General features: G+C 43.1%; 1 protein-coding gene across 1 annotated transcript in view; it reads right to left on the reverse strand.

Moving 5' to 3' along the window:
* Positions 1-2,438: 2,438 nt before the first annotated feature.
* The window catches only part of LAMB4 (laminin subunit beta 4), a 42,828-nt gene continuing 20,151 nt past the window's right edge, over positions 2,439-25,115 (reverse strand). The window contains 17 exon segments of the mRNA XM_036400936.1: positions 2,439-2,788; positions 4,169-4,322; positions 5,322-5,498; positions 5,752-5,890; positions 6,495-6,699; positions 8,506-8,650; positions 10,280-10,483; positions 11,369-11,574; positions 14,696-14,856; positions 15,221-15,596; positions 15,931-16,027; positions 17,140-17,360; positions 18,471-18,695; positions 20,158-20,315; positions 22,219-22,450; positions 23,155-23,298; positions 24,674-24,851. Of these exon segments, the coding sequence (XP_036256829.1) occupies positions 2,649-2,788; positions 4,169-4,322; positions 5,322-5,498; positions 5,752-5,890; positions 6,495-6,699; positions 8,506-8,650; positions 10,280-10,483; positions 11,369-11,574; positions 14,696-14,856; positions 15,221-15,596; positions 15,931-16,027; positions 17,140-17,360; positions 18,471-18,695; positions 20,158-20,315; positions 22,219-22,450; positions 23,155-23,298; positions 24,674-24,851 (3,162 nt within the window). The 3' untranslated portion in view covers positions 2,439-2,648.

Raw genomic sequence — 25,115 nt, forward strand, 5'->3', positions numbered from 1 at the left:
CTGAAGCTGTCACAGGATGGATTTGGAGTTCTGTGGCCACTGGTTCCATCGGATCTGCTTCCTTTGTGTGTCTGAGCATGCTTGGGGGCAGGGAGGGGAGGTTAGACTGTGCTGAATTTCTTGTTCCTGCTTCCGCTTTCCTTCCAGCGATTTCTGTTTCCCCCATGGATACATCTCCTCTCCAGGCCTGTTTAACTGCCTTGTGTTTACAGATTTCTCATCTGTGCAGCTTGTGGAAAGCCATTCAGCAATTCTTATAGTCAACAGTGGATTTTAGGAGGAAGTTCTCTTTCAACTTTTTGCTTGTGAATTCAGATTTTTAAAGCCACAAAAGAAATAATTTTTGTTTGTTTGCAATTGGGAATTTCTGTCTAAGAGTTTCAGTTTGCCTCTCCCAGGTGCAGTCCAGCAGAGATGCACTGAAACCTGCAGAAAATCCTTCATAACCTGGAGACCTGCACATGAGCAGCTTGGTGTGTGCTCCAAGTAAAACAGAGATGTTTGATTTCATTATGTCAAAGTCAGCCTAAATACAGTCATCTGATTACAGCCTAGTAACTTAGAAAAAAGCCTCACACCTCACAGATGATTTTTCCTAAGTGCTAAAATTCAGACAATGCTAACCCACAAATTCCATGCATTCCTGCGTTCAGGTGGCTTTGTTAGATTATATCAAAATTATAATTTGATTCCATTATTTTCCCAATAGAATGTGTCACAGTGTAATGCATGTTGCACATTGCCCTGGAGCACAGCTGGTTCGAGTTAGAGGAGTATCTCTGAAATCTCATCTGCCAGCAATTCCCACCCAAGCCCCCAGCGCATACCAATGCTACTTTAGCTCTTGTAAACACGGGGTGATAACCATGCAGTGTTTATCTCCGTGGGATCGATAAGGATTGTTTCAGGGTGCTGCTGGCATGGGTAAATGTCAAGAGCCCTGTGTTCCCGCAGAGCATTCCTGAGTTTTACAGATGTGGTCTGGGCTACGTCCAGCTCTGAAGCAGCACCGTGCTGAATGCAGTCCCTCAGTGGGACAGTCCAGCCAGGAATGACACGACTGGTTTTGACTGAGGAAAGCCCATCACTACTCTGCTCTGCAACCTGCAGAGTATGTATACCAAGGGTGGGAGTTTGAAACTGAGGCGTAGCTCACTTCAGTCTTTTTTAAACTCTGGCACGTCTATAACACTTGCTTAACCACAGATTCCTTTCTTATTAATATATAAAAAAATAATTACAGCCTAGAATTTAGGCCAATTCATGTGTTCCTGATGCTAAAAGAAATTGCTGAGTGAACCCTGATTTCATGAAGTGCTGCATTGTGGGAGAAGAGCTGGAGAAACTGGTTTTCAACATTTCTGGCCCTTTAGACTCACAGCTTAAACCTAAGAGCTGGAGTTATTCTCCAGTTGCTGGTTACATTAATGAAAAACGCGTGAAACCCCCTATAAGCATAAGAAAAACGTGCATTGCAGGAGCGCCAATGCCAGAGAAAAGAGTTTTAAGTTGATTTCTGCGTTAAGCATCTGAGCACTGCCATCCAGTGGGCAGTGGGACATCGGCCCTGTCGCCCACCGCCCGTGGCCCGGCGCTGCACGGAGCTGCTGCCCGCCGCATTTCCAGGGAGCACAGCGGGACCCTCGCATCCTCAGGGCTCTGGTGGGGGAACCCTGCTCTGCCTCGGTGAGGAGATGGGGCTGGAGCAGTGACAGTGCCGGGGATGCTGCTGGATGTCAGCAGGAGCGGCTGCAGGAGCCCGCGGGGTTTCATTCACCTGCATCCTGCTGCAGGACCCGCGGGGTTTCATTCACCTGCATCCCGCTGCAGGACCCGCGGGGTTTCATTCACCTGCATCCCGCTGCTGGAGCCGCGGGGTTTCATTCACCTGCATCCCGCTGCAGGAACCCGCGGGGTTTCATTCACCTGCATCCCGCTGCAGGACCCGCGGGGTTTCATTCACCCGCATCCCGCTGCTGGAGCCTGCGGGGTTTCATTCACCCGCATCCCGCTGCAGGACCCGCGGGGTTTCATTCACCCTCATCCCGCTGCAGGAGCCGCGGGGTTTCATTCACCTGCATCCCGCTGCAGGAGCCTGCGGGGTTTCATTCACCTGCATCCCGCTGCAGGAACCGCGGGGTTTCATTCACCCTCATCCCGCTGCTGGAGCCTGCGGGGTTTCATTCACCCGCATCCTGCTGCAGGACCCGCGGGGTTTCACCTGCATCGCCCCATCCGAGTCTGGCCAGCCCCCTGCAGGGTCGTGGCACAACCACGGTTCGTAGGGGTTGGCAGAAGACACGGGGTGCTGGGAGTCTGTCTTTGGGACAGCTCCCACCAGCTCTCTGAGCAATTTGCATTTCCAGGCCCCCCACCACAGGAAGCCCTAGACTGTGCACAGGAGGATATTGTACAGCTCCCTCAAAGACTACACCTGATTACTAAATCAGATGGTTTATTACAAGGTATTTCCTATTTCCATATAAACTCAACTGGACAAAAGAAGAAAAAGAAAAAAAGGTAAAATTACATTATTCACTAGGCCACTTCAGATATATTTCCAGAGGATAGTGGCCTGTGCCAGGATGCTCAGGACATGGTAATTGTGGTGATTTCAGCTTCATTTTACCTGATGGTCTGTTCAGACCCTAACTCTTGCATGTTGCATACTTGCTTTCCTGCTCCATTATTTCATTTTTAATGGCTAACACTTGTTCCTCTAGTTGTCTCAGTTGCTCTGCTTTATCTTGCTTAGTTTGATTCAGTTCCTGAAGCTTCTTCTCCAAATCTGGAAAAGCAGAGACATGCAATGATGTGACCAGTGATGCTCACATTTGTTGTGTAAGTAAAATCCAGTGATTAGCAGCATTTCTTTTCCCATAAGTTTTAGAGACAATAAGCCCATTTTGAATGGGGAATGTTATAAGTGCAACTGGAAGGAAAAGTCTGGCTTCTGGATAGCAAGGAAAGCATGATAGCCTTGAAGAAATTAATTTCTCAGCATGTGCTTTTGTCCATCAGCTAGGATGGGACAGGACATGGAGCTCTTAAAGGACTTGGTTTAAATGGAAGCACTCAGAGGAGCAGTGTGTCCACTGATGCATGTAAAGCCTAGACAATTGGGGTGTGATGGGGTTAGGTCTCCCTCACTTGTGTAACTGTTTTCTGCTGGTTCCTGTGAAGCTACACCAATGTAAATATATTGGTAATGAGTTAAACTCACAGGATTCACTGCCTGTTTCTAATGTCCTTATTGTTCAGGCATTTGGAGTGACTTGAATGATCTTAATGCTTTTCCTCAAGGTATTTGCTCAAAATATTTATTTGGATCCTGTCCTGAAGAGTTTTCTCCCGGGATAGAGTTTCTGCTTCAGTTTTGCTGATGTTATATGGTATTTTCTTATTTGAGCCTGGCAGGATCCTAGTCCTAAGGGTTCCCAGTGGGAATGCCCAGATCTCCACTACAAGGAGAATTAGGTTCCCTGTGTGCAGGGACATGAGATGTGCTCCTCCTTTTTGGTGACCCCCTGAGCCTGTGTGAGCAGCAGCGTGTTGCAGGACAGCCACAGCAGCTCTGTCTGCAGTGCCCATGGCCCCTCTGCCTGGCTGTCATGGCCCTCCAGATTCAGGGCACCTCAGCTTCAGTCTCCACAAGCTGGTAATTGTAGCTGGTTTGCTCTGCCATTGCTCAGAGATAAGGTCTGAAGGGGAGCAAGTATGGGCTGATGGAAAACAGCTGCCCTGCAGCTCTGTCACACCAGCCCTTGCCTGGGTGATGTAGGAAAGACAGAGCGTAGAGGAAGGAGAGAAGGTCCAAGTGCCCAAAGCAAAGACATAAATCAGGGCCTCCAGCTGAATCTGCAGCCAGGTTTTATGCAGGTTTTGCTCTAGCCCTGTTTTTAAACTGAAGAAAATCTCTGCAAGTCCCTGTGTGGACAGTTCTTAACCTTTGCTTATAGCAATATATTTAAGTCAGAAAAAGTACATAAGCCAAATCAATTCAACTACTTTTAAAATTAGTAGCTTCAGGCAGGGATTTTCACCAGGTAAAATATTTTAAACTTAATTTTGGGTGAACTTAGTGTGTTAGTGTCTGTGGGCAAGGACTTTAGCCTTGGATTCAAGACTATACAGTGTTTACCACTTACTGTGGAAGTGAGAACATCACCTGTTATTCTTTTTATCTTCTTTTCAGTCTCTTCAGCCAGTTTTTCTGCTTCTTCTTTCAACTGCTTCACTTTTTCTAGTGTCACTTTTGGAGGTCCTCGCATTTTTAGCTTTTCTTGAAGAATGGTGTACTTTCTTTTAACATCAGTAAATTCCTGTAACAAAATGCCATTACTTAGTTTAAGAGCATCTCATAATTAATCTGGTGTACAGAAGGAAGTTTTAATACTTTTTTAACGCCCTCTTTGAACCAAAGTTTAGATTCCCCTTTCTCTTAAATATTAAAAAACAGATCCTTAATTTGTAGACATTGAAAAATGCTTTGCAAAATGTGATAGAAATCAATTAAAACAAACTGCCTGTGGAGTAATCTAAAGGAGAGGGAGGGGCAAGGATATAAAGAAAATATTATTTAAGATATTTAAGTTTATGCTGGTTTTGCTTCTGTTGATTGGGCTTTTCTGTAAATTTCATTCTACCATAAGGCTTAATTCAAATTTAATGAATTATCTGTAGTAGCATTGGGGTTTTTTACATTTTCAATTGCAGTAATATTTACTGGCTAATCTGTTCCCTGCTGATCTAGGTTGCTGTTGAGGCTGCAGTTGAGATTTTGCCTACAGTTCTTGTAACTTGGAAGTATGGCCATGTTCCAAGCTTGTGGTGTGGGTACTTGGTTCTTGCCATTTTAGCAAATTTTTAGCTTCATTTTCAAAAAACTGAACTACTGGAAAGCATCAAGCCAATCAAAAACTCCAAGTTACTCCCACAGCAATTTTCTCTGAAGGAGAATGGCACAGGATGAATTGTCAGGGTGCTTCCATCACTCATGTATTTTAATATCTGGTTTTGTGATTTGTTCTGTTGTGTTTATTGGTGCCCATGGTGACTACAAGTCTTATACACAGTGCAAGAAAAAATGTAATGAAGTAGCCAGAGAAATGTGTATGTTTTCTGTCATTCAAGCAAACAGAAGTGTATGCCAGAAACCTTAAAATAAAACACAAATTCTTCTTAACCATGGCATTTTACACTGCATGGCATAAGGAAAATGTTAAGTTTTTATGACAGCATGGCAATGCTTCTGAATCAAAAATACTATTAAACATGGAGGAGGGGTTTTTTTCCCCTTAACATGTGACAGAAGAGCTTACATTTTCCATTTTCTTGGCTTGCTTGTGGGCTGCTTCTGCCTCTGCTCTTGCCTTTGTAGCTTGATTCTTGTTCATCAGCATTTTTGCCTGCCATGTGGCACTTTCATCTTCCATCTCAGTCTGTTTGGCTGACAAGTCATTTAGTTCATTGTTTGTCTTGTTCACTTGGTTCTGAGCCTAAAACAGAGCAATTGAAGGCTGTGATTTCTTATGCAACATCCATCCAGCTTGTGGAGTGTGGTAATGAGGGACTGTCAGTGGATTAAGAGACACTTAAGCAGTATGGAATTGGTGTCATATCTGTGCCACATTCTGGTTTTGTTTATTTAAGTTTATGTTAAGGAATGAAGTATGTTTATGTTATATTCAGAATGAAGTATCTCTTTCTAATAAATCTAGCAATTAAATTAAAATATTTGCAGCAAGATACCTGAGAGATTTGTGTTCTGATGCTTTGTATCTCTTCATTTGACTTTATGATGATGCTTTTGGAGTGTCCTTGGGACTTCACAACATTTTTTAGTTTATTATTAATTTCATCCACTGGCAGAAGAGCTTTAGCTGCTTTGCTGAAATGGAAAAAAGGAAGTACATGTAGTATCGTGGTGTGGTGAGCAAAGCAAGAACATGTTTCAAATGCACCCATGCTGACGTACAGGAGTGTTTCCTCAAGTCCAACAACAAGCACTAAAATTGTGGTAAATTGGTAAAGCAAAACCTCAGAGAAGGACTTTGTGAGGGAGCACCTGAGTTGCTGTACGCAGGGTGAGGTTGGATGCTGCTGGCTGCCTGGTGGTGCACAGCTAGGAGGGAGCACCCATGGGTGAACATGTTTTTTCTCTCGTTGGGTCTTTCTCACCCTTATTCAAACCACCCAGTGAGCCAGATGTAATGCTCCACCAGGTCCCAGGTGGAGTTAAGAAGCTGCTTTGGCCTCTCTGGCTCAGCAGGCAGAGGAGCCAAGAGCTGTCAGGAGCTGGCTCCTTTCAGCATGGTGGCTCCTGCAGCCCAGGTGGCAGTGGCAGAGGCCCTGTGGAAAAGGCAAGGTGAAGTCTCCATCTGAATTCTCCTTCCAGTGTTACTGGGATACTGCCAGGGGTATGGAGCAGTCCTGCTGTGCACAGTGCCACCCCAGCTGGAGCTGGCACACCAGCATGAGAATACTCTACTTACTCAGCTTCTTGTGCCTCCACCAGCAGTGTCTGAGCATCCTCCCCTTTTATGTTTCTCTTGTTATTCAGTTTGTACTTCTCACAGTGGTTCATAAAGCTCTGGAGTTTGCCAAGCATGCCTGCGAGCTCTTGTGGAGTCAAGGGAAGGTTTATTTGCAGAACATAATTTGCCACTTTCTCAATGTCTTCTGGAGGTGCACTCTCATCTGCAACAGAAATGGAGCTGAGAGTATCCTGAAGCAGCTCCTTCCACCCAGTAAATGCTCTTTATGGCTGCCTACCCTTTGAGTTATGGGGGAAAATAAAGCTGACAGGCACAGCAAGGGGGTAAGAGAATTATCTCCAACATTTTGTAATTTAATATTATGCTTCCAGATACTGCTGTTAGTGTTGTCAGAACTGGCTGAAATGAGGATTTGAACCCACTTTGAACTGAGTTATTAAAATTCTGATGTAGGACAGAGCCCATGGAGGGCTTTAAATCAGTGCCCAGCACAGCTAGATGTGTCAGAGCCCATTTCTCCCTTGGCCCACAGATCAAAGAGATGCTGGTGAGGCTGGGGTGTGAATGGAGATTTCCAAGCTGGCCAGTGGGTGTAATCCCTTCCCTGGAGTTGCCACAATACTGAGAAAGTGGTTCCTTTGCTGGTTAATGAGAAAGGCTAAGCTGCAGAGGGAACTTGGGTCAGACTTGCATAGGATGGGAATTTACCATAGAAAAAAACCCCATATTTTGAAAATTCCCATTACAAATGAGTTTGTCCTAGATCTTTGCTGAGAGGCAGAGGCACACACAGAGTAGTCAATGTCTTGAGAAGCCACATCATCAGTTTTATCTTCTGCTCATTTCCATTTATAGACAAGACCTTGTATGATAAAGCAGTTGAGATATGTTAAATGGATGTGTTAATCTACAGAGTAAGTCAGCAAGAATTAAATAGAAAACATTTAGTGTGCATTCCTGAGAGTTATTTTCTGTAGAAATATATTCATCCAGAATCACCATTCACATCAATGTCAAGTACAGAAGATTTAATGTATTTTTAATGTTTAACTGTATGCTTCTCAGCTGTTCCTGTTCTTAAAATTAACAAAACAAAGTTTTGAAAAAATTCTTTTAGAATTGTTAATAAATGATGTATATCTACTAAGAAACATAAAAGAGTGAAAGATGGAATTTTCAGTGGCTATCAATAAAAATCTGAGACTCTTAAGCAATCAAATGGACCTAAATCTTCTAAATCAATAAAATAATGTAATTTTTTTCTGAACAAAAGAAGTCCTCTGTCCTCTGCCCTTGCTCCCATCTGGATGTAGAGGTATGAATACCAAAAGACTGCAATCCATAGAAATTTATGAGATCAGCTTCATTGAAGAGATTAAAGAAAATCCTGCCACATTTGAACCCTTTGATGTGCATCTGAGAAAAAAAAATAGGATCTGTTTCCTACAGCATTTTTCTGCAATCCTAAGAGTGGAAAATTTTTAGGGTAGATACAGCCATTTTGTTTTTTTTTTTTTTATGAGAGCTGTGAAGTTCTACCAGAATCCTTTGATTCCTCAAGTTACAGCTTTATGGAGAGGATGGAGTGGGATGTGTCCTCATTCCCACGCTCCCTACCAAGAGCCTCTATTTATGGACCTGGAAGAAGGGGGTGGAATAACAATTTGAGGGTGCACTGGACATGCCTGGCCATTATATTTTGTATGAAATTATTTTAGTAGTCCTTTACTCAGATAAACTAGGAACAGAGAGAGTTACTTCAAATTAAACACAGTAATAGAAGATGATAATCAGAATGTAACAGATGTATTGTAAAACTGATACAAAGTACTGTCACCTGGGAGAAAGAAGCACTAGAAAAGAGAGATTGAAATAGTTTGCACAGCTCAGGATCTAGATGAGAAAGTTCATGCCTACACAGCTAGATCATCTTCTGGCTGTCCATTATGCTGTATGATATTGGAATATATTTATGAAAAACGAGTCAAAAAGAACATTGCATATTTACCTAACAAGAAGACTTTCACTTTTTGGATGAACTCCTTAGTGATCTCTCCATCAACTTCAATTTGATTGATAGCTGTCTCCAGCTGCCCATTAAATCGTGAGCCTTTCAGTTTGCTGTCTTCTGCCATCTTTCTAATGCTTTTAACCTGGAAATATTATTAGAAACAGCAGTGCTATTTTCTGGAGGTTATCTGCCACTGCTTTGCAAGTTGGGCTCTGACAAAAAGGTAATTTTGATCCAAGCCTCAGCTGGAATCATTTGATGAGGTTTTGAAAAGTAGTAGGAGACCCCTTTGGGAAACTCCAGAAGCTGCTACATCCTGGGCTTCATCTGGCCTCAGAAAAAGCCTAAATCAAGCATTTTTTTTCTCTCTGCAACCACTGCTAAACCCCAGCCCCCTCCTGTCTCTAAAAAAAAGTACTGACAGTTATTGCAGTACTGTAGCTTGTCAGTGATCAGATTCAGATCTGATTATAGAAAATGTGATTTCATTTGTCATTTCACATTGGACTTGCTGTAAAAAACAGCTAAAGAGGTGTCTCAGTTTGGAAAGACAGGAGTCTGCTAAGGAAGGCAGGAGCCTCCCCTGAAATGGAGAATGTAAACCTTCCCCACCCTCTGAATTGCTATAAATTTTAACAAGAGGACACAAGGAAGGTAGAGTTCAAGGCTTGTCTTTAAAAGTTACCTTTCGCCACTAAGTTAGTATTCTTGATAATTTAAATGAAAACTTTCGACTAATTATCAAATTCCAACAGTATTTTACTTTGGTAGGGGCTTTGCCTTCAAGAATGGCCCAGGTACATCTGTGGTCTGCAGAGGGAAGAGATTTGGTCTTTCTCCATGCAACGAGAAAAATGCTGATGTTTTTATTTCTGAAATGTCTCAGAACAGTTCACTCAGATTTCCACGGAGGTGCCTGGGGCTTGTGCAGCCCAGGCCATGTCCCGGCAGCCCGGCAGTGCCCGGCGGTGCCTTTGGCTGCCGCCTCTCCGGTGCCGGGGCCCCAGGGCGCTGCCCCAATTGCTCCTTTCCAGGCCGGCTGGCCGGGATGCAGTCGAGGGCATTTCAAAAAGAGGAAATGGATGCCCAGGCATCCTGCAGTGACGGGACAAAGCCACAGCAGAATATAATTTCTGCTGGAAAGTGAGCTTTGCCTGTAACTGTAACAGGCATCATCTCTGACTGTTAATAGGAACAAATTCCTTACTGCTGCTTTGGGATTTGTCTGTTTTGTTTCCTTGGCATATGTTGCATTGGCCACACTTTGCTTGAATTATTTTTCACTGCTACTGTGCAGTATAGTCGACTAATTGATGCCCTCCTAAACATTACTGGGGGCAGAAAAGCTTCATCTTGAAATTATTTTCAAAATAATTTATTGGCAAACAGAAGAGTAGTATGAAGTTGTATAAATAGAGCTTAACACCATGCACAGCAGTAATCCAATTGCAATAAGCATGTCAGGCTACTGACAAATGGTGCCATTTGAATCTTTCCCAGTAAAAATTTTGACAATCCTAGCCTGAACCACCTACTCCCATAGAAACATGGCACCATGACTTTTGAAATCAGCAGCTGTGAGGAAGAAGATCTAGATAAAGCCAATCTCTTGGTGGGGCTGACACCTGGTACTGAATCATGATAGGTCTATGATGCTGGGACAGAGTCCATCACTGTGTCAAAGAGCAGGTGAGTTTTTCTGCATTTGTGACCTCCCAAACCTCATCCTCCATCCACTTCACAGAACAAATGTAGGTTTGATATACAGCACCTGATTCGCAGGTTCCTGTAGCTGAGTAGTCAAGTTATTTAGCATCACAGCAGTCTCCTCAGCTTTCCTGAAGGCCTCAGAGGAGAGAGAAAGAGCTCCACTGCAGTCTGGGCCACCACAATTCCTTAGTCCATGACTGTCCTGGCACAAAGCTCCCCCACAAGCTGCTGTGGCACATGGCTGGTCTCCTGGAACACCACAGATCTGCAAGAGGGAACATACTTATGTCAGGACTCCTCTGGGGGCCTGAGATACACTCCTGAGGGAAGGAAGATGTTTGACATCATATGAACATTGAATATCGGATAGGATATTCCCCAAGACACAGCATCTGGTCTTTATAAAGATGGGTATCACTGCCAGTTACAGGTCCCTCTCCCCTGATTTGAAGGATGCTATGGCAGCTCCATGGCTCTGAGCATCCTTGCAGGAGCCATTTGTTAGGCTCCAAGTGTTGCACTGAGACCTTTGCTTCACTCTTCTTTAGCAAAAGGGCTGAAACCATTCCCTAACTATACCCAGCCCATGGGTCAATGGCCTCTTCTGAAGGATCCAGGTAACCTCTAACAGAACAAGGTGCCATTCTAGTCCTCCATGTATTTTGACACAGATATGGAACCTATAGGCTTAGGTGGATGATGTCTTCCAGATTTGTCATGAATTGGTACTATCAGGTATTTACTGCTGCCCTGCAGAAGAACAGAAATCCCCTTCTTTCCCAGAGGTGACACAAAGGATATGTGAGCACTCCCCATCCACTCCGGGACAAAGTCACTCTGGTTAGTTTAACTTACTCATGGAGGAGGTTTGCCTTAACCTTTCTGAAATTACTCTGATGACCTCTTGAGACTAGAGAGCTCCTAAACAGTTCCTTGTGCTGGGAACAATGGCTTCCAGAAGGCTGGAAACAACTACAGCTGAGAAGTGCAGTTGTTCTGATGTGATTGGCTGTGGCAAGGAAGTGCAATTTTCCAGACTTAAAAATGCATGTAAGCATCCTTTTAAAATAAAACCTACTACAACATCAAAAAGGAGTTTTTTTTGGTTTTTGGGGGTTTTTAGCTTTCTTTCAAAATCCACAGCACCTACCTTTTCATTCAGGTTTTGGATGTCAGGGCTTTTGATCATTCTGAGCTGTTGCAGCACACTGCTTGCGTCAAAGAGCTGATGGTCCAACATTGCGAGGGTGTCGTTCCTGGTGTACTCTGAGTGTCTTACCACAGGGCTTGTCCCCCTGGTCCTCTGTTCTGCCAGCAATGATACTTCAGAGTGTTTCCTAATGTTGCTGATGGCCTCTGTACCAACAGAAATAGGGTTTAGTACCAACTGCATTTGATTGCATTCAGTTTGTGCATTTGCTTGAATTCTGGACAATTGCTGAGTGACAGCTGATTCACTGTGTTTAATTTGGGAAGCAGGGAAGGGCAGGAACTATCTTTTCCTCAGCCAAGCCTTTCAATCCTTCACTTATCCAGTTGCTAAATAGAAATAGTTATCAATGCTCATAAAACCTGCTAAACTAGAAGAATAAATGGTGGATCCTATGTCATCCACAGTATGCCAAGGTGTTTGAGAAGGCAACAGAATAGTTAGAAGTATGAAGGAGATCCCATTATTGACACTAACTGCTACAGATCTGCATTCATCAGTAGCTCATGCACTGCTACCATTGTTGATTGGATAAAAGCTCCTGACATTTATTATGTTTTAGGCAGGAAAACTCTTTCTGCCAGTTGTCATGAAATGATCAGCTGCCTGATTGTGAGTCAGGAAAATAACCATCCTTTCTGCTCAGCATAGCACCCAAGAGTTAAGTGGTTTGCTAGAGTGAGACTAAAATTTATATTACAAATGGGAATATATGAGGGCTTTTTTGTCTCTGGAAAATCCAGTTTCAGGACTGATGAATTAAAAAAAAAGGCACTTCTGTGATAAGCTAATAGGCCAGGCTAAAAATGCTTTCCAGCAACAGTCTTGTTTGGTTAGTGAAAGCTTTTCCTTAAGTAGGCTCAAAAGGGCTGGAGAATATTACATTTTTTGCAGATTAATAGCCTGAGAAAAGGATTGAGGCCCTTTGCAACACACATAATTTAAAGCTGTTACTGCTGCTGTTGAGTTTTCCCAGATCTCTGGAGAGCCCAGATTTGCCCACATTCCTAGGCAGAAATATGTCCAGAGCCAGAATCGATGTGTCAGCAGTGAAAAAGCATTAGAGGTCTCTGATTAACATCTCTCTTTGTGTTGGTAACTGACTCAGTTATGAGTTGAAGTCAAAGACAAGACACTCAAGTCCTGTGTGCTTTGATTCAGGCTCTAAAGCCCTTGGCTGTGCTTTGACTGAAGCTGAACAATGTTTAGTTATCATGTGGAACCAGGGCTATTTATTTATCTTGTAATTCTTGGAAACAAGATACAGTTTAAAGCTAGCTCTTAATACAAAATACCTGGAAAGAGACTGCTGTAACTCCTCATCTAAGCCAGAGATTTTTTCTGTGCAACAATTCCACAGCAGGAATATTTCACAGTGGTTCAGCTCTCCATTAAATGGCCTAAATGCATTTTCTACATTTGGTTTTTGATGGAGCTGTAGAGATTCCAAGTTCCTTTTCATTAAACACAGTGTCTTAGCATAGGCTTGATTTATAGCCTCACTGTGTTACTGCACCTCAGCTGCTGCAAAGCCAGGGGCCGATGCTGGAAAGCCATAATTTAATGAGATCTCATAGACTGCAAGCATTCTTTTAAGGGCACTTCCACCTTAGTTTTTCCAGTGGTTTTAATTTATCATTAGATATTGATGTTTCCAGGTCATCTAGCTGAATGTATGCCTGTGAGGAGGACTCCAACTCCTGATCCTCTGCACAGAGACATAGGCAGGAGCTCATTCTCTGTGTGTGTCTAGGGCACGAGTGCCAGATGTGCCCCAGATGGGGTATCTGCCCCAGCAAAAAGGAGAGGAAAACGCAGAGCCACAGATAGGATATGCTGCTGGTCTGAAAGGAAGGAGGAGCCAGTCTCTCTCCTGGGTATCAGAAAAGCTGTTTATCTTGAGGGAAATGTTATTTTTGTGCTATTATATGCTTGGTAGCAGAACCAATGAATATTTGTGGCCTTGATAGGAAATTCATCTTAAATTCAAGGTCTTCCCCTCCCCACACTCCCATGTGCTTTTTATAGGGCTGTTTATCTATCTCCAGAGGCCAAAAGATTAAGTGGGTTTGGAATGTGACCAGAGAGCACCATGGATGCTTCAGCTCTGTGTCCACTGACCTCCCTGGGATTTATTGTTTCTTTGCCTTTCTGCCTTTCTGTCTGTGCAAGGCTCAGTTGAATTGAGAAGTGGAGTCTGGGAGATCTCTGCTGGCTGCTTGCAGAGGAGCTGCCCCAGGGGGCTGCCAAGTACAACAGGGCACGGGAGCCCTAAACCTTAGTTAATCCCTCTTGTCTCCCTCTCCCATTTCCTCCACTATGCATTTTGTTGACTTTTCCTTCTTTTTTCCTTTTTTCTTTTTCCTTTGTTTTTATTAAAACAAACAAACAAAAACAAAACAAAAAAAAACCCAAAAAATAAAAACAAAACAAAACAAAACCCCAATTTGCCCGGGCCAAGTTTTTCTTGCCTGAATGAAACACAGAGGAACTGTAAGTGGGAGTGCATTGCTTGTAGCTTGGGTCTTCTGTGGTGAGCACCCTGTCTTCTGGGGGTTCATATCTTGGCAGCCATCTCTTTGGAGAGGATTCTGCTGACCATCTCCTGCCATTGTGGGTGGTGTAGCACTGTCCAAGATCCCTACCTGATACAGCCCCATTTTTCTCCAGAAACCAGTGTGGGACATCATCATTACAGCTATTAGCAGCTGATGGAGACTATACTTAGCTCAAACACAGAGGATTTAATTCTTTCAAAAATGCCAAGGACCTCAGTTCTGCTTTCACATTTTTGATGATGGAGAGCTACTTCTGTCCCACATAAAGTCAAGTATTTTCCCATGAGAACACTAGGAAGCTGCACTATGACACAATGCTTTAATTAAATAAACTGTTCCTGTACAAGATTCTTTAAGTATTCCTATGAGCAAGAGGAGTCAGATGTGGTGGGGGAATCCTTTGCTGTTCCATTGCATATGAGTCTGTACTCTGAAACTGGGTTTCTTTTATATCCTGATGTAAGCATTTATGAGACTCCTGACTGATGTGACCCTGGCACATGCATCTGAAATTTGGGATGCTAGAAATCACAGCATTTTAAGACAAAAGAGAATTTGGAAAGTCAGTATAAAATGTTATCAGTGTCAACATTTTTGTGCTACCACAGGAGGCAAAGGGATCTTTAAGATGTTGTATGGTTTAATGATGAGAAAGCATTCCAAAATTTTAGGGAAAATGTCCACCCATTTTAATTCATTGCTGACTTACCTTTGAAATTCAAGTACTGAAAACTTTGATGCAGATGTATTTTTTGTTGTAGAAGTTCAAACACTAGGTTGGCTTCTTCTACTATATCTTCTATGCTCTTGTTAAGGTCAGGAAACTCAAAGGGTGAACTGTGAAGGGGATCCATCTGTGCAACTTTTTGTCTGAAGGGGATAAGACAGTTATGCAGAAGTCAGACCAGATTGTTCTTAAACTAGAACTGAGTTACACAATATTTTAGAGGGCAAGAGATACATGTATAAATAAGCAAAAACATTTAATTATATGGCTTATTTAGAAAACCTTTAGTATGAATTCGAAATTTCCGTCATTTAAGTATATGTCTCTATGGGTTAGGCATATATTAAGGATTATTTTGCTCACAGATCTACTGAAAACAGTCACTTAGTAGACCAGCATCTGTGTGCTGATCAGAAGTGGGACTTGATATGTAGGGATGGCTGGTGGAGTCTGGGGGAAGACAGTTTCTCAGCTAAAGGATTTTTCCAGGAGCAACCTAGCCCTTACTGAAGGAAGCCCTGAAAATCCCTGATGCCTGAAAGGGCCTGCAGTGAAAGGACAGGATGTCTCAAAATGCGTTCCATTTCAGAAATGGCATCTTCGAAGGCTTTGAAGCGCATGTCACAGCTGGGCATTCGTCCTCCTTTATCTTCCAGCTTTGCTGCAAACCTCATTAACCCCTGCACAGTCTGAGCAAGAGCCGCAATTTCAGCATCCCACTGATCAAAACAAAGATGACACTGAGGGCAGGAGGGAAAGGCCTTCTCAAAGCCGCGGGCGCACTGGTCGCAGAGCCGGCCGGTGACGCCAGCCCGGCAGTTACACGCGCCGGTGGCTTTGTCACACGTGGGCTGGCGGGTCCCCTCCAGGTTACACTCACATGCTGCAAGAAAGGAACAGCAGGTTACATCCAGTTGCCCCTGTTCTGTGGGATTAATGCATGAAAAAGGTGCTTTTCAAGATAATAAAAGCAAAGCAGTGTTTGAGTTAGAGCAAGGTGGACTGCACAGTAGTGGCTCTTCTTATCTCTGACTTCCATCTTAACCATTTAAATAAAAATATAGATAAATAATATAAACACTTGTCCATCTCACACACACAAACATATGAAAGGCTGTTTCTCTACATGAGTTCCCTCTTTCCCCTGTGAATATAAAAGGTAAGCATTTATGTTGAGGCAGTTCCGAATCCAGTTATAGTCACGCAATAATACTTACAAACGCAATGCAGCTGGGGATTGCCAAAGTAGTTTTCCTCACATTCATTACAGCATCTTCCACTGTAACCTGGCTTACATGGACACTGGCCTGTAAGCTGTAAAAACAGATAGGGTGGAATAACTTCCAGCAGAGCCATAGGGCTGGATATACATGATTTCAGCTGTACAAGAGCTGCAGCAACACTGCTTGCTCACAGTCTTTGAAGGTCCTGGAAACAAAATGCACTCTGAGAATGGCTTTGCTTTACTAATGTTAGAGATTTTGTATGATCCAATCTACTAACGCTGTTTGAGAACTCATCCTCTGACAATGATCTGAGAGGATTCTTTTCCTTTGCAAAATAATTATTTTTTATTTTTGCTAGATCTAAGTACTCATCTTAACATTTCAACTTAAACTACACAATACATCAATTGTAACTGAAAACCTTGAGGATATATTATGCACGTTGCCCTAGAAAAAATATTTTGAAATTCAGCTATTAAATTAGACTCCAGGGAATTACGACTTTGATAACCGCTAGTAGTTCTTTGAAGTCAAGAACTAAATTTGCTATAAAAAATAATAAATCTACTGAATGAACTGGAACAAACAGAGAGCCTATTGAAAGAAAAATGTGCAAACACATCAGCAAGATTTGAGGATAAGCTCCTGCTGCTCTGAAGTCAATGGCAAAATTGCTGTTGACTCCATGGGACCACAATTTCACCTTTCTGTTCTGAAATTCTGTTTAATTTTTTCTACATTCTAGCCCTGAAATGTGCACAGGACTTGAAGATGAGAAAAGGTACTCTAGTAGTATGATAGATGAGGCTTGATTAATGTAATGACCACAGCTGATATTTTACTTTATGAAAATAAACACTTAAAAAATACTCATTTGACTCTTAGGTCCAAGCTTGGATTTCCTTCTTCCCTATATGCATAGTTAAGAGGCAGCTTTTTTCTGTGACATCTTTTTACAATGTATTTCTAAGGTCCACTTGACAAAAAAACATGCAGAGAGAAATTGCAAAGCCTAGTTATCAGAACAACACTTTTGATTTAATGACTCACAGTGCGATTGTACCAACTACAAACTTCCAAAGAATTTTTTGTTTTCAGGGAATATGACAAAAAAGCGATCTTCATTTATAAGAGGGTCCCCACTTTGCCATGTCAAAACACCAGCACCCTGGTTCCTGGAAAGCAGAGTAATTTCCTTGCCTGGTTGCACTGGTTGCTTTGGGAGTTTTTTGGATCACAGTCACAGGTCTGACATCCTTTTCCACTAGCCAGGTCCCAGTAGCCAGAGGCACACTGGTCACAGGTGGCACCCAGCACATTGGGCAGGCAGGGACAAGCTCCTGTGGCTGGGTCACACAGGCAGGCTGCATCCCCCCCTGGGCACATGGCAGGCTGAACACCTGCCAGATTGCACGAGCAGCCTGGAAAAAGAGGGACAATTACTACAGCAGACAGAAATACAGACAGCTGATGGACAGCCAGAGCTGGATAAAAAGCTTTACTTTCAGTGATCTTGAACATGTTTAATCTCATACATATTACCTGCCTTTCTGTAATAACTTATATATGGCTTTGAGAAAACTAACTGTGAATGTTCAACCCTTTTAATACAGGCACAGAAAACAAAGGCTCAGTGTATTTTGAATCTTATTAGAATGCAATGTTAAATATGTTGGGTAAGGATAAATTGATTTACAGTAGGCATTATCCAGTGTGGGAATCCCCAGTAAGCCAAGTAAGATAAGAAGCCCTCCTAGTGAGGAGCCAAAAGTTCTTACTTAACAATTTCTAACAGACATCTTCCAAGAATGAACAAGGGTGGGCTTGGACTGTATTTTAGAGATTCACAGAAAAATTGATAAATAGATATATTTCTTGACTATACTTATAGTTATCTTGGCCATAAAAATTAAATCCTCAGGCACATCTGTGAAAATGAGTTTAGAGAAAAACTGGGAAGAAGCTTGTGCCTTGCTTTTCCTTACACTCCTACTCTTCTGTTCAAAGTGCTGAGTTACTGATGTGTCCTCATGGAATCTATTCAATTGCCTGAATGCTCTCTCTCTAGCCACTTAATGAAAACAACTGGTAAGGCACGAAGTTCAGCAAGGGATCATCTGGTTAACTGAGCTCTAACTGAGCTTAACTGGCATCAGCCAGCAACATGGATAAACAATTATCACTGATTCCTTTACTTTTGATTCCTTCCTGAATAAGCTGAATGCACATTTATTTTTCTAACAGAGAGTACTGCTTTCATTTCACAAATGAGTATTTCCAAGGAGCGATATTCAGTATGAGAGTTAGCGAGACTTGGATGACAAAGAATTTAATAGATGCCATGTTAAGTTATTTGTATCATTGATGTTATTTATATTTAGTAGATAGAGAAATATATTTGTGAATATTATATTTTGCTCTATTTATCTTCTTTAGTTTTGTCCTCCCTCCAAGGTCTAGCCTTTCCCTATAGCCTATTTTTTAAACACATTTTCTTGGTAGTAAAACACAGTTGCAGTGCTGTTACTTACTTTGACAGCTTTGATTGAGGGCTGAGCCAAAATAACCTGGTTTGCAGAACTGGCAGTTTGCTCCATGGGTGTTGTGTAAACACTTGGTGCATTCCCCAGTGACCCTGTTACAGGACTCTGGGTCTGTCAAATCAATGTTGTTATTGCAGGGACATGGTGCACAGTCAAGCCCAGGGCTGCTGGGGTTTTTGTAGAACCCACTAGGACACTTGTCACACTGATTGCCTGTCAGAGAAAGGTAAAAATATTGCTGGCTGATGGAATTCAAGTGAAACATGTAATTTCCAGTAATATTATTAAAATGTTCAGACTGTCTATTCAAATGCACATTTCCAGTGGAAAATATCCACCTGTTTGAGATCATTGCCCTTTAATTCTCTGAACAGTTTAGATTATATCTTCCCCACTGAAATCTGATGGTCAGACACCCTTCTCATTCCAAGTTGTTTATACCAAGGAAGGCCTTTCAGTAAGAACAATTAGGTTCCCCATCATACAACACTTCCAAACATCTTTTTGCATCAAAGTCCATTCAATGGCAGTAGTCAGGGTTAGCCATACTTGCAGGATTTTCCTTGGCCCTTCACTCCCACTGCAGCATTGGAGGGTGGGGTGTACCCAGGAGTTCACCCAGATGAACTCTGATGCTCTGTCCTTGCTGGCATTACAACTAGTACTGCATTTTGTCTCAATGCCTGACCTGATCTGGGTGCTACCTCTGCATCTCAGAAACCATTCTGGGCAGACTGGTGTTTATGGAACCACATCCACTGGTTCGTCTTCAGCCAAGGACACTCTTCCTTCACTGTGCTACTCATGACCCAGCTTTTCTCAATCTCTGAGAAAGTGAGACTGCTGCTACAAAGGTGACCAAGAGTCACAGTGCAGTGATTTGTGAGGACAGAAGTCCCCTGGGTGAACACCAACATGAATAATTTTGACCCTACAGCAATTACTCAAGCAAAACCACTCTTGACTTATAAAGAAACCTTGCCTAAGTAAAGATGACAACATTGATTTAATTTTCAGCAGTGATTCCCATTAAGCTTTGCTTCCACCAGAGGAGATCTTTCTAATGCCCAAGGGAAGGGAAATATCTTCAGCTTTCCCTTCAGGAATTCAACCTAAGTCAACATGATCTTAGGAAATGAGGAATCAGTTTGCTGCAAAAATATCTGCATTTTAGACAGCCGAGAACAGAAGTCCCATTTCTAAAATGACTATTTGAACCATGAAGCAGTCACTTTAAGGCATAATGTCAAAGAGTTTCTCTGATTACGAAGTCTTATCATCTCTTTTTGATGCCCTAACCATTCCCATTTGGGCTTGCAATCCTTCTTTTTCAAAGGTAACAAGCAACTGCAGTTTTCCCCCCCTCTCCCCACCAGATTAGTGTAATGCCTCTGGAAAGGAGGAGATTTCCAGAGAGTGACATCAGAACAATAAATGACTTCACTGTATCCACAGAGGTGAATCCCTTTTGAAAACACTAACTGCACAATTCCCATTCTTCCTAGTCAGAACGTAGCCACATAATTTCAGTAAACTTGAGTGCTAACTCTTCTTAGCTGTTTTATTAGCATTACCTCATTGTCATTTCTGAACATGTGACAGGTGAAGGATGATCATTTTTTTCTCTTACATCAATTTAACTAGTATCAAAACCAGTCCTTATTTTGCTTCATACCTGAATATCCCTCGAGACAATTACAGACAAGCTGTGCAGACTGGGAGTCCTGGTAACAGGAATGTGCAAAATACCTATTGCTTGTAGGTGCTCCTGGGCACATGCATGGGTGGCAGGGTTCTCCATCCAGAGGGTTTCCATAATAGCCATCCATGCACCTGCCAAAGCAGTCAACACAAAGCAGGACAAATTGTCAAGTGCTTCATGCAGGTGAATTAATTTACATGTATATTTTGAAATTGGTAATCCAGATTACTGTAATGCTGTCTCCATCAATTGGTAGAGATATATCAAGATTCAAAGGTGTTCTAAAATGGAAAATCAGAGCTGCATTCTCAAAATCTGAAGCAAAAAGAAAAAGACACATGTTTTCCTTTCAAGAAATGTTTGTGAAGACTTTCACCTACTCTGGAACAATTTTAAACTGAATGATTATTGTTGAGGGTTTTTTGCAAGACAATGGATATATATATATGCACAGTCTTCATAGAAACTGAGTAAGGTCACAATGCCCTTGAAGGACATGAAAGAAGAAGAACATGCTCAGCAACAGACGGTTCAGGATGTAAAGGCAGACAAGAAAACCACAGCGAGACGCGTGAAGAAGAAAAACTAAAATTAACTGAAAGATTAAAACACATGCACAGAAGGATTTAACCAATCATGTATTAGCTTGAGGCATGAACAGTAGAACACAGTATAAACATAGCTTGCTTTTTGCAATAAATTGGCTTCACTTGATTACATCGATCATGGCGTGATGCCCGTTCCTGATCCTCTGCAGATAATGATATGGCATATCACACATGCTCTGCATAGGCAGCTAAAAGCTGCCATATAAAAATCCTGTATATTTACCTATCAGCACATATATTCATCTATTTCCATCCAGACACACACACAGAGTGGCTGGCATGACAGTAAAAAGTGCTGGCACAGGCAAAAAAGCAATGATTCCTCAAGAGTACTCAGAGAATACTGCATATTTCACATGTAACATATGTATTGAGCCATGCTCTGTCTGACATGGTCTGCAAACCTGGGGTAACAGCTCTTTCAAGGTGCTGGTGGCTGTGCTGTTACCCAAACTGGTGGGGGCTTTTGGGGCTCCCTGGGGCTCAGCCACCCTGCCCACCACTGCTGCCTCCACATCCCAATCCCCTGCAGTCCTGCAGCTGCAGCAAAAATAACACAGAGGCTTCTGAAGCATCCTCAGTCTTTGATCTGTTTTACTATGGCAAATGGGGACATTATTATCCTCCCCTGGGAGGATAATCATATAGCCAAGGAGATCCTGCAAAGCCACAGGGCAAAAAGTGTTTCAGTCTCCCATTTTTAATCTGTTTGCCAACTACAAGTAGAATAGCCAAAGAGTGTACTGTCTAAAACCACTGCAGGAAAATCTCAACAGGTTTCATGAGGAAAACCTCTTAAAAATTAATGACAAGGCATAGTCCAGCCAAACCAAACTAAACAAACCTAATTTCCATGTCCATGTTGAATTGTGATACTGCTGCCAGTGTACAAAACAAAAAAAGAGGAGCAGTGCTCTGAATGAAGCTGGAACATGTGGGAAAAGTAATTTGCTGGTGACACGGAACTAATATGACCAGCAAAGAAGGCAAGTTTACTTAAACTCCTTGAAGGTAATTGCAGGTATTAAAATGAGTATTCAGCACAACATTCAGCCTCTTGGCTAGCCTCGTGCTGAATTTTAAATTTGAAAGCTGGCAATTTGGAACCTGGCTGGAGTCAGTTTAAGTCTCAAATGCCTTCTTGCAGGTAGCCCACTGCAATGCTGGGTGCATGCCCTGCCTGCAGTCCACCCACAGGGATTGCATGCACGTTCCCACATGCAATAGGTAATAGTAATAAAATAGGTACCTGACATTCAGCAGTTTCATGTTAACATGTCAATGACCTGCTAAGTGTTCTGCAAACCTCGGGTAATGGCTCAATGACCCGTTACGGTCATTGATGCATTTGGAGGCCCCCAGCTGCCCAGGCACTTTGGAGACCAGCAGTGTGTGCTGGGGCTTTGCAGCAGCGCTCATAGCTGACCTCTCGCAGTGGCTTCCAGCGGTGAAGCCGCGGCAGTCGAGGCACTCTCCGGTCCGAGGGTCGCACAGCTCCGCGTGGCCATGACAGGGGCAGGGACGGCAGTGGGGAAAGCCGAAGTAGCCGGGCAGGCAGCGGCTGCAGCGCTGGCCACCCACCTCCCGGCGGCAGGAGCACTGCCCTGTCACCTGGTCACACAGCGCGCTCAGCGAGCCTTGCGGGTGGCACTCGCACGCTGGAAAACACCCAAAGCAAAGCTGCGTCCTTAAAGCGTTCCTGCTGCTGAGAAAATTAATTTACAAACGCTAGAAGTTTGTGTCCAACAAGGAGACACAGGAGGCCTTTCAGGCTTTATTCGAATAAAGGAAGAGGCCATGGGGCATTCCCCTGAGATCTCTCAAATTTTTAGAAGACGCAGCCTCCTTTTTATCTTAATTTCCCGGCCGCATTTCCCTTCTCTCTTTCTCCATTAGCTGAAGTACTTGAGAGGTACAGACTACCCGATATGCCTGATAACAAAGATTTCCCTCTAATGTATAACCCTCCCTTTTAATTTTTAATTCTTATGGAACTTAGAAGTTTTTCTTCCCCATTGTTTCTTTCATCTCTCAATGCCTAATTTCATTTATCAGCAAGCCTTAAGTTTCTTTGTAAAAGCAAATATCTTTTTCCATTCATCAATCAGTAGAATCCTTCCCACTGTTTCTTTTATCTCCCAGTGCTAGTTTTATCTACCAGCAGACCCACAGCTTGTTTGTAAAGACAAATCTGCTATTCCTCTCACTGCCAACCCATCTCATTGCTGCTCAAAGGCAGCAGGGATGGAAAATTTGTTATTAGTGGGGACATTTTTAATATTGCTTCCCATATGATCTGGGATTCGGAGACATTGGGGTGTGCTAGTGGTCCTGGTAGTGGTGCTGGCTGCAAGGCACTCACCGTAGCAGCCGTGGAAGCCGAAGCCGTAGCTGCCTGCAGAGCAGGTGTCACAGCAGCGCCCCACGACGTTGGCCTTGCACTGACACTGGCCTCCCAGCTTACTACAGCTGGCATTCAGCGACCCTTGGGGATTGCACTTGCAAGCTGGCAAGGGGAAAGAAAATCAAAACATGTTTGGCTGTCAAGGAGTTCTACTGCTCTCATCAGCTTGCAGGTTTCACACTTTAAAATAGGTAGGAAAGAGTTTGATTATTCTTCTCAGGGTTCACTAAACTGATGATAGTTTAGCCATAGTTTAGATCATTTGATGGTGTAGCACCAATGGTGATGGTATATCAGGCACCAGCACAAGTCTTGGTGTTGTAGTTGCCACATTCAAGGCACTGCCTTCAGCACACATTTGGGGTAGGACAGAAAGGGGGTAGCAAAGCATAGATCCAAATAGAGACATTGTGAAGTCTAAAAAGATTTGCTATAAATCTGCATCTAGCTGAAGCACTGGACATAACCTGCAAGCTGTATTTAGTCTGCATCTGTGTACTGTTTGTTTCCTTCTGGACACCTTGGACTAACTTGTTGAGCGAAGATGCTCTGCTAACCCACAGAGGTTTGCCTAGGATGCTCTGGAAAGCACTAGAAAACCAAAGTGCCACATTTCATTGGGAGAATCTTGTCACTTTAGGAATCAGGCCAATAGGAAGTTATCACAGCCCAAGCCTAAATGAGGGGTTCACTGGTTGCACAGCTGTGACCTCATTGCCTGATATTAGAGTGAGGCATCAGTGCTAAAAATTGTCCAATCCAAGCAGATGCTATCACTTTGGAGGGATTGCTGCTAAGGAAGCTGCAGAGATTGCTGCCCTGAAAGAAGCTGGCCACCAAAGTTGCCCAGAAAGGCCCCTCCTGCTACTGGAAGTGCAGAGAAGTTCCATTTCTCTGGGCCAAATACTTGGGAAATTCCCTGAGCTACTGAGCCCAGCTAATGGTGGGTCCAGGAAGCTGCCTAGGAATTTCAAACCCCACCTGCTGCTGCCTTCTTGCTGGAATATCTTCAAGGTTTACCTGGTGAATCTCTTCCAGTACACCAACTTATGTACCATCATGTCTGGAATCTTACCAAGGCATTCAGCTAGCCTACAGCATCTAGAGAGAGGGCTTAGAAACTTCTCTGTCATTTAACAGCAGCCAGAAAAGAAGGAACATTACTGCCTTGGCCATATGGTAAAGGCATCTGATTCAAATGACTTTCAGAAGACACAAAAACACTGCCATGGTGCCTCTCATACTGCTCATGAAGCCCATCAGGAGTGATGAACTCTGAGATTCACACCACCAAGAGGTGTTTGCAGCACACACAGGGTTCAGCGGGATATACCCTGCACATCCATGGGTACCACATGCTGGCCAGCTTCACTTCTACATCACTGCAGGCTCAGATCTCTACAGTCAACATATCCTACAAACCCAAGGGAAAGCCAGCAACTGCCCAAAAGAGCTGCCTGTGCGGGCTGGTCCTTACCCACGGCGCCGTTGTGGATTCGGGCTGACAGGCTCGCTATGAGCCGCGCGCACGCCTCGGGCAGGACGTGAGGCCCAACTTCAGATGCAATTTCAATGCAGTGATACTTCTGGTACTCATCTAAATCCTTTTCACTGCATAAGTTCTCCACAGATCCGATTCTGGGAATAAGTCCAAGCTTTGTTGTTAAGAGAGAAAATAAAATATTTTTGCTTAGATATGTTGAAAGCCAGAAATTTCCCACATTCTCTTAATGTGCTTTCCATTGCAATGACAGAGGCCTGGAGCATTGGGTTTCCAAATCTGCAGTTGTGCATTCTGTCATCTAAATTCACATTTATTCTCAAGGTCTAAACATTCCCTGAGTTCTTTAAATAAGAGAGACTGTGTTTAAAAAATAAAATTATAATAAGACTTCTGATATATGCTAAGAACTGGTCTT

The sequence above is a fragment of the Molothrus ater genome, chromosome 5, assembly GCF_012460135.2.
Source record: "Molothrus ater isolate BHLD 08-10-18 breed brown headed cowbird chromosome 5, BPBGC_Mater_1.1, whole genome shotgun sequence".
NCBI lineage: Eukaryota > Metazoa > Chordata > Aves > Passeriformes > Icteridae > Molothrus > Molothrus ater.